Source organism: Oncorhynchus nerka, linkage group LG7, assembly GCF_034236695.1.
Source record: "Oncorhynchus nerka isolate Pitt River linkage group LG7, Oner_Uvic_2.0, whole genome shotgun sequence".
NCBI classification, from domain to species: Eukaryota; Metazoa; Chordata; class Actinopteri; order Salmoniformes; family Salmonidae; genus Oncorhynchus; species Oncorhynchus nerka.
The window spans coordinates 5,085,094-5,095,440 of record NC_088402.1 but is presented as its reverse complement, the minus strand read 5'-3'; the positions used below and the strand labels follow the sequence as shown (position 1 = coordinate 5,095,440).

The 10,347-nt window shown below is 43.6% G+C and overlaps 1 protein-coding gene across 1 annotated transcript in view; it reads left to right on the top strand.

Annotated features, from left to right (window-relative positions):
* The first annotated feature begins 5,053 nt into the window (after positions 1–5,053).
* The window catches only part of csmd2 (CUB and Sushi multiple domains 2), a 726,975-nt gene continuing 721,681 nt past the window's right edge, over positions 5,054–10,347 (top strand). The window contains exon 1 of the mRNA XM_065020074.1: positions 5,054–5,282. Within this exon, the coding sequence (XP_064876146.1) occupies positions 5,054–5,282 (229 nt within the window). The remainder of the gene's footprint in view (positions 5,283–10,347) is intronic.

Below are 10,347 nucleotides of genomic sequence, written 5' to 3'. Positions count from 1 at the left end.
GCTATGTTTTTCCTCTGGTAATACCACGTGGTGAGTGTCTCTTTGTCAGTATCAATGCTATGTTTTTCCTCTGGTAATACCACGTGGTGAGTGTCTCTTTGTCAGTATCAATGCTATGTTTTTCCTCTGGTAATACCACGTGGTGAGTGTCTCTTTGTCAGTATCAATGCTATGTTTTTCCTCTGGTAATACCACGTGGTGAGTGTCTCTTTGTCAGTATCAATGCTATGTTTTCCTCTGGTAATACCACGTGGTGAGTGTCTCTTTGTCAGTATCAATGCTATGTTTTTCCTCTGGTAATACCACGTGGTGAGTGTCTCTTTGTCAGTATCAATGCTATGTTTTTCCTCTGGTAATACCACGTGGTGAGTGTCTCTTTGTCAGTATCAATGCTATGTTTTTCCTCTGGTAATACCACGTGGTGAGTGTCTCTTTGTCAGTATCAATGCTATGTTTTTCCTCTGGTAATACCACGTGGTGAGTGTCTCTTTGTCAGTATCAATGCTATGTTTTTCCTCTGGTAATACCACGTGGTGAGTGTCTCTTTGTCAGTATCAATGCTATGTTTTTTGACTATTAATATTATATATATTATGATTATATTTTTGTATTTTATTGCACCACTTTCTGCCAGTAGACTCAGACTCGTCCTCAACAACAGTTCACAACCACAGAATTACTCAAAGCTGCCAAGTCAAAAAGCCAGTAGCTACACAGACTCGTCCTCAACAACAGTTCACAACCACAGAATTACTCAAAGCTGCCAAGTCAAAAAGCCAGTAGCTACACAGACTCGTCCTCAACAACAGTTCACCACCACAGAATTACTTAAAGCTGCCAAGTCAAAAAGCCACTAACCAAACATGGGCAACCGGTAGATATTTCTCATTTGGTGCCAACAGAAGCAAATAGAGCAAAACAGGGAGGAACGTTTACCACAATTTGTCCCAAAAGAAACTCTTGTTTTTGTTCCAAATCGTTTTCAGTTTGAGTAAACAGTTTCCGTTGCAAATCCACTTGAAGCTGTTTTACTACAGTTTGGTCTAAACGAATACATCCCAGGTATTTGGACTTTGGTCACCGGCCTGTAGCCGCCGCGATGCAGACGGTGCACCAGGGTCCGGGCCACCCACCTGGGCCCAGTGGATCATCAGACCGCCGATGGAGGTGAACAGATGGCAGAGCATTAAGCGAGACCGATAAGGAAGAGACATGAGAGGCCAGCAGCTAAACGTCAGTCATCAACCACTAGGACGTGCAAAGGAGGCCTTCTCCTCCAGAACGCACATCACAGTCTGAGGGTTGTCATTTATTTATTCCACCAGATAAACAACAAGTTCTCTCTTGCTAATGACTAAAACTTTAAACTGATAACACTGCAAATGAGAGGATAAGGAAGTTATAGCAAACATATGTAGTGGTAAATGAGAGTTGTTTTAATGCTAGAACATTAATCTCATTGGTTAATGCTTAGCTCATTCTTCACCTTACTCATCTTTCACAAATCACTAACAGGCTGAATTGTTTGTCACGTTACACACGTTCAATATTGACCTATCACTGCTCACTAATCCGCCAAGCTTTAACCAATGATATTCATGTGTAGCGTATCATTTAAAAATGACTCATTTCTGTGAACCCACCTGTTTTAGTTGATGTTGTTTACGCTTTGTATGGTGGTGGGACGGAAGTCCAAGTCAATGGAAAGTTGTTGCGGTTAGATTTTTTTTCTCACCAGAGTTGAGATTCTATTTCAAAATTGCCACTTTCATATTTTTTTCCTTCCCAGTGGTGATTTCAGCATGTAAATCTTGGATGGGCAAAAAATAAATAATAAATCCACTACACTACACAACACAACACTAAACAAAACATTACATTAGTTGCACCATAACGGTGACCAACAGTGCCCACAAACGGCCTACATAAAGGAGTCCCGACAGCAGTCCCTACATCGTACCACTGCTACACCTGACTATCAACAGAGCCTTATCTGGCAGAAAAAACACTTCATTCAGCCTCATTTACTGCCTTTTAGAAAAACATAGCTGACATGGCTGACTTGCTAAATACAAATGTGTTTTCTACTGACTATTGATATGTACAAACTATGGCTTAAGGGGGCAACAAGCAGATCAGAGGTAATAAGTCATTTCGATTAAGACATTAATGAGCGAGCTAGGACGGACGTAGTCAACATAACTAGTTGTTCAGCACTTTTGAAATATACAGCAAGCAATAGAATTCAGAACATTGTCGGGTCTTACAGTGTTCTCCCTGTACACCAAGTCAGAACCGTAGGATAAATAAAGGGGACATATCAGCAGACAATGAAAGCTCTTACAATATTCAATGATTACATTTCTCAAAAACAGGTTTTAGGCTACATGTGCACCACCAACTCAGGGAAATTGACCACATTATTAGGGTGAGGCATATGGGCTACTAACAGCCTACTACACAACATACAGTTAGTATTACTTTCTTAGCTACAGTATACATATCTCCCTGGCATATTACATCATTTATACAGCAGCAAACAAGACATTTTTGGACTCACCTTGTTGTGCTGTGCTCACTTGAACAGGAAGGTGGCCTCTTGGGCAAAATTTGTTATCAAAGTTTGCCATCAAAGTCTGGCTTTATGGTGCATTCAAGACAACATGGAACTCAAATAAAGTTGAATCATTATGACGTCAGTGCTCTTCAGGTCATACTTCTAGAAAGAGTGCAGAGTTCCAAATGTACAATTCCAGGTTGGATGAAAATTCATAACATATTTTCCCAGTCATAGCTCATTTTTCCCAAGTTCCCAGTTATCTTGAACTCATTAAAGTCAATTTTTGCAGTTCCGAGTTAACAGTTGTTTTGAGCTCCTTTCCCTCTCCTTTCCCTCTCCTTCCCCTCTCCTTCCCCTCTCCTTTCCCTCTCCTTCCCCTCTCCTTCCCCTCTCCTTTCCCCTTCCCTCTCCTCCTTTCCCTCTCCTTCCCCTTTCTCCTTTCCCTCTCCTTTCCTTTCCTCTCCTTTCCCTCTCCTTTCCCTCTCCTTTCCCTCTCCTTTCCCTCTCCTTTCCCTCTCCTTCCCCTCTCCTTTCCCTCTTCTTCCCCTCCTTTCCTTCCCCCTCTCCTTCCCCTCTCCTTTCCCTCTCCTTTCCCTCTCCTTTCCCTCTCCTTTCCCTCTCCTTCCCCTCTCCTTCCCCTCTCCTTTCCCTCTCCTTCCCCTCTCCTTTCCCTCTCCTTTCCCTCTCCTTTCCCACTCCTTCCCCTCTCCTTCCCCTCTCCTTTCCCTCTCCTTTCCCTCTCCTTCCCCTCTCCTTCCCCCACATGTTGTGTTTGACATTAGTTTTCTGGACATTATGTTGTTCTTAATCACCTTTTTATTCCTTAGAGTCTAAGACATTGGGGGATGCTAAATTGACTTAGGTCCCCTTTAGGTATCCTAAGAATAGAATTTGATGAATTGATTTAGGTCTTTACTACTTAAAGTCCATAGAAAGCATTGAATCACACATTCATAAATGGCAAAGAGGACAGTCAAAAAAATACATGATAAGAAACAAGGTTTTGAAGTGTTTGTCCTTCCAAAAAAGGAAAATATATTTAGATATATATATATATGCTTTTTATATATATATATATATATATATATATATATATATATATATATATATATACAAAACCAGTTTGGACACACCAACTCATTCAAGGGTTTTTCTTTATTTTTACTATTTTCTACATTGTAGAATTATCAAAACTATTAATTATCTCATTTATAATCATGTAGTAACCAAAAAAAGTATGAAACAAATCAAAATATATTTTATATCATTGAAAGTAGCCACGCGTTTGCCTTGATGACAGCTTTGCACACTCTTGGCATCCTCTCAACCAGCTTCAAGGGAAGAATAGGCACGTTAAGACTGCTGCGAAGCGGAATTCCTCATTCTCAGAGAGAGCGAGCGAGACAGATCAGAGCGCGCGAGAGAGAGAGAGAGAGAGAGAGAGAGAGAGAAAGAGAGAGAGAGAGAGAGAGAGAGAGAGAGAGAGAGAGAGAGAAAGAGAAAGAGAGAAAGAGAAAGAGAGAGAGAGAGAGAGAGAGAGAGATAGAGGGGGCAGACGGAGAGATGGAGGGGGGAGATGGAGGGAGAGAGAGAGACGGAGAGAGAGAAGGGGGTCAAACGGAGAGAGAGGGGGCGGAGAGAGAGAGAGAGACGGGGGCAGACGGAGAGAGAGAGAGAGGGGGGGGCGGAGAGAGAGAGAGAGAGACGGGGGCAGACGAAGAGAGAGAGGTGCAGAGAGAGTGGGAGCAGGTCTGCAGTCCGACTCTTGGCGTTCAGACCAGAGATAGAGACAGTAGCCTACTATACTGTACCGCTTTAGGAAGGCTGCAATAGCCTAGGCTACTGGAAATACACTATCCATTCATTTCTCAAATCATCAAGACGATTTCAAATATCTTGTGGGTTGGGAACTTTTGAAAAGGGATCGTTTTGTTGGATTTTGGACAACCTGTATTATTCTCCGCTATTCTACGGCGTTCTTGCGTTCCACGGACGCGTGAAATGTGGATTACCGACATCGGTGATGATGCTGCTTGTTAACTGGGAATAAATAAGACGCGCCAACGATACCAGCACTAACCCCATGGGGCAAAGGGTTACACAAAAATAGGGATATCTCGTTTTTATCTCTCCGCTCGAATCGAATGTAACATTTGGAGTGGACGAGGGATTTGTGTGAATGTTTCCTATGGATAGATAAGTCACCACTTTGAAGCCCCCCCCCCCCCCCCCGCTCCCCGCCTGGGCTGAGTGGGCTCTGGGGTTTTCTCTCCCCCTCACCTCCTTCTCCGTGTGAGAATCCTCCTCCTGTGAGATAGATTCTGCTAACCCCGTGGTCCGCATGACATGGTTCAGTCCTGTTGTCGGTGCCGAGCCTCGATGCATTGGGATTTCTCTCAGCGCCGAACACCACTACCAAGTGAACCTTCTTTCTAAACCCGTCTAATAAAACGTGCCAGCTGCCCCCGAACACAAAAAAAAAACACACCTGCGATGACCGCCTCTTCGAACCGGGACGGAACCGGACACATTACCGGGCACGTTCGGAGGACAGCATGCAGATGTATTAGCAGGCATACCAGGACCTGGCCAAGGAAAGCGGAGGGAATACGGATTTTTGAGCTAATGAAGGCAGGAGTAGCAGCGCACCATTGGAACCAGGTTCTGTTCTTGTTTATGGGGCTACTGGCAGCCTCAGCCTCAGCCTCAGCCTCGGTTAAGGGTATTGAGGGTAAGTTTCCCTCCTCTAACTGCTGCTGCTGCTGCTGTGATGTGTTGGATATTAAATACACGATGGAGAGAGTAGCCGCAACATTGGTCCCGCTCACTGCCAGAATACCAAACTAACGATTTAGCCGGTAATGCACGTCCCTTTTCATTCCAAGTGGGACCGTTAGCCTATGATTGATGTGGGTGTGGGTGGATTTCCGTGTTTTCTGACACAGTGGAATGCTCAGAACAGGGAGCTCTGCGGTGGTGTCTCACTCCGTGTTCTGTGGACAGCACCGAATGTCATTAATCGAATGTGTGTTTTTTTTTCATGAAATGAAAGGAAATATGATAATGGCGGGAGAAGAGATACAACCGTGTAACTGTCAGTCGGAATGGGTTGTTCTCTCGGCGTTGGGACTTGATTCGGTGGTGAGACGCCAGTGAATCGGTTTAGGTGGTCTACGCGAGTACGGGCTGAACGTCTGTATGTCATGATGTAATTATGTGTATTGGGCATTTCTTATCATTCTCTTATTTTAACCATCTCAAATGATAGTTTTACTCCGCCTAAAAGGATGGTTATCTTTGCTTTGCCTATACGTTCTCCGCAAGGTAAAATGAACGGGTTATTGACACTTAGCTGTCCATGGTGCTGAATCTATCAGAAAACTTTCAACATTATTGTATAGGTACGAAAGCCAGACGTGTGTGTGTGTGTGTGTGTGCGTGCGTGCGTGCGTGTGTGTGTGTGTGTGTGCTTGGGGGACATTTACACAATTCCATTTGTCGTGGACTCAAGCACAACTATGATGTTTATGTTGAATTGTATGTACAGTTGGCATACAGGGCAACAGTGTCCCAACTACGCTCGGCATTCAACAAATGAGTCTTCACATGTGATGACAATCGTTCACTCTTCTTTGTCAGATGTGATGGGTAGCCTGTTATTCAGGGGTTATGTCAGGTTGTTAGGACAACCGTCTCCCAACTACCCTTTACATTGTTCACAGCTGTGGATGTGCAAAGGCAATAGACACCTGGAATGACACGATGACAACCCCAGGTTTAACCACTGCCTGGCTTGGTATCATGATTCTATGGATACAGAGACTATTTATAGAGGGAGATAAGGACAGAGTAGGGTGGACGTTTAGACACCTGGAATGACACAATGACAACCCCAGGTTTAACCACTGCCTGGCTTGGTATCATGATTCTATGGATACAGAGACTATTTATAGAGGGAGATAAGGACAGAGTAGGGTGGACGTTTAGACGGTCAGTTAAATATAAGATTTGTCCAAAATGGCACCCTCTTCTCTATACTACTGTTGACCAGTGCCCAGAATTATGGTCTAAAGTAGTGCACTATATATAGGGAATAGGGTTCCATAGGGCTCTGGTCTAAAGTAATGCACTATATAGGGAATAGGGTTCCATAGGGCTCTGGTCTAAAGTAGTGCACTATATAGGGAATAGGGTGCCATAGGGCACTGGTATAAAGTAGTGCACTATATAGTGAATAGGGTGGCATAGGGCTCTGGTCTAAAGTAGTGCACTATATAGTGAATAGGGTGCCATAGGGCTCTGGTCTAAAGTAGTGCACTATATAGTGAATAGGGTGCCATTTTGGGATGCATTGCAGTCACATGCTCCACAGTGGGTTGTTATACAACACGTCTTATAACACAATAATTAATGCATTGCATGGCTGTTTTAGCGTTACTCATCAATAAATCTGCCTGTTTTACATCGTATCATCATAAATCTTGCTTTGTCATATAAATCGCTGCGGTCTAGAGAGGAGACAGACCAAGGGACATGCACACTGATCTCAGTTCATATTGACCATTGGATTTCAACATGCCCCCCTCTAACTTACCACCATACGTCCAGTTTGGCCAAAGCTACCGTTCCCTCGCCCGCTGGTTCTGAGGATGTTCTGAGGAGGTTCTGTGGATGTTCTGAGGATGTTCTGTGGATGTTCTGTGGATGTTCTGAGGATGTTCTGAGGAGGTTCTGTGGATGTTCTGTGGATGTTCTGAGGATGTTCTGTGGATGTTCTGTGGATGTTCTGTGGATGTTCTGAGGAGGTTCTGTGGATGTTCTGTGGATGTTCTGAGGAGGTTCTGTGGATGTTCTGAGGATGTTCTGTGGATGTTCTGTGGATGTTCTGAGGATGTTCTGTGGATGTTCTGTGGATGTTCTGAGGATGTTCTGAGGAGGTTCTGTGGATGTTCTGTGGATGTTCTGAGGATGTTCTGTGGATGTTCTGTGGATGTTCTGTGGATGTTCTGAGGAGGTTCTGTGGATGTTCTGTGGATGTTCTGAGGATGTTCTGAGGATGTTCTGTGGAGGTTCTGAGGATATTCTGTGGATGTGTGGCGCTTTATGGACAAGGCTTTATGTCTCAGCTGTGTATGACACACTTCCTCTGCATGTAATCACATCCCTTAAATCACAGAATCAAATTGATTCTATGTTATTGTATTTCTATGACTCGGGTCTAGATAGCTTTCAGCCTCCCCCCACACACACACACACACACAAACATTCTCAAGCTTTCCTCAAGCTAGGGCACTAGCTTTGTCCTTACGATCCTTCAACATCATTGACACACTTGGAATAACAAGGGGTTTACTCTTCATCAATACCTCCAATTGAAAACAACGGTTTATATTACCGCTTCATGTGGATTGACGATATAGTGATGTGGATAGTTCTAGTGCTTTTTTTCCTTCTTTTTTCGAATGGAGAAGTTACACCTCTCTTGTGAGTGAAGAGTAATGACAAACACACAGCCTATTCCCATGCCCCCCCCCATTTCCAAAAGCAGTGTTTCATATGATAATACATCACCGTATTATAAAATACAAAGGAAGACAGTTCAACTGTGTCATATTGGCCTTCAAAGCAGTTCATACAGGTTATTCTAAAGAAACAGTATCATGACCATTCTCCTCCCCCCTGTAGTGTTGCCAGCCACCAGCAGCAGTTACCCTGTCCTCCCATTGAGCGGCACCAGAGCCTCACACTATACTGACTAGTAGATCACAGAGTCTAACTCTCTCCATACATCACAGAGTCTAACTCTCTCCATACATCACAGAGTCTAACTCTCTCCATACATAACATCACATAGTCTAACTCTTTCCACACATGACAGAGTCTAACTCTCTCAATACATCACATCACATAGTCTAACTCTCTCTCTCTATACATCACAGAGTCTAACTCTCTCCATACATCACAGAGTCTAACTCTCTCCATACATCACAGAGTCTAACTCTCTCCACACATCACAGAGCCTAACTCTCTCCACACATCACATCACAGAGTCTAACTCTCTCCATACATCACAGAGTCTAACTCTCTCCACACATCACATCACAGAGTCTAACTCTCTCTCTCTATACATCACAGAGTCTAACTCTCTCCGTACATCACAGAGTCTAACCCTCTCCATACATCACAGAGTCTAACTCTCTCCATACATCACAGAGTCTAACTCTCTCCATACATCACAGAGTCTAACTCTCTCCACACATCACATCACAGAGTCTAACTCTCTCCACACATCACAGAGTCTAACTCTCTCCATACATCACAGAGTCTAACTCTCTCCATACATCACAGAGTCTAACTCTCTCCATACATCACATCACAGAGTCTAACTCTCTCCATACATCACAGAGTCTAACTCTCTCCATACATCACATCACATAGTCTAACTCTCTCTCTCCATACATCACAGAGTCTAACTCTCTCCATACATCACAGAGTCTAACTCTCTCCATACATCACATCACAGAGTCTAACTCTCTCCACACATCACAGAGTCTAACTCTCTCCATACATCACAGAGTCTAACTCTCTCTATACATCACAGAGTCTAACTCTCTCCATTCATCACAGAGTCTAACTCTCTTCATACATCACAGAGTCTAACTCTCTCCATACATCACAGAGTCTAACTCTCTCCATACATCACAGAGTCTAACTCTCTCCATACATCACAGAGTCTAACTCTCTCCATACATCACAGAGTCTAACTCTCTCAATACATCACATCACATAGTCTAACGCTCTCTCTCTATACATCACAGAGTCTAACTCTCTCTCTCCATACACTACATCAGAGTCTAACTCTCTCCACACACCACAGAGTCTAACTCTCTCCACACATCACAGAGTCTAACTCTCTCCATACATCACAGAGTCTAACTCTCTCCATACATCACAGAGTCTAACTCTCTCCATACATCACAGAGTCTAACTCTCTCCATACATCACAGAGTCTAACTCTCTCCACACATCACAGAGTCTAACTCTCTCCATACATCACATCACATAGTCTAACTCTTTCCACACATGACAGAGTCTAACTCTCTCAATACATCACATCACATAGTCTAACTCTCTCTCTCTATACATCACAGAGTCTAACTCTCTCTCTCCATACACTACATCACAGAGTCTAACTCTCTCCATACATCACATCACATAGTCTAACTCTCCTCACATATCACAGAGCCTAACTCTCTCCACACATCACAGAGTCTAACTCTCTCCATACATCACAGAGTCTAACTCTCTCCACACATCACAGAGTCTAACTCTCTCCATACATCACATCACAGAGTCTAACTCTCTCCACACATCACAGAGTCTAACTCTCTCCATACATCACAGAGTCTAACTCTCTCCACACATCACAGAGTCTAACTCTCTCCATACATCACAGAGTCTAACTCTCTCCACACATCACAGAGTCTAACTCTCCTCACATATCACAGAGTCTAACTCTCTCCATACATCACAGAGTCTAACTCTCTCCATACATCACAGAGTCTAACTCTCTCCACATATCACAGAGTCTAACTCTCTCCATACATCACAGAGTCTAACTCTCTCCATACATCACAGAGTCTAACTCTCTCCATACATCACATCACAGAGTCTAACTCTCTCCACACATCACAGAGTCTAACTCTCTCCATACATCACAGAGTCTAACTCTCTCCATACATCACAGAGTCTAACTCTCTCCATACATCACATCACAGAGTCTAACT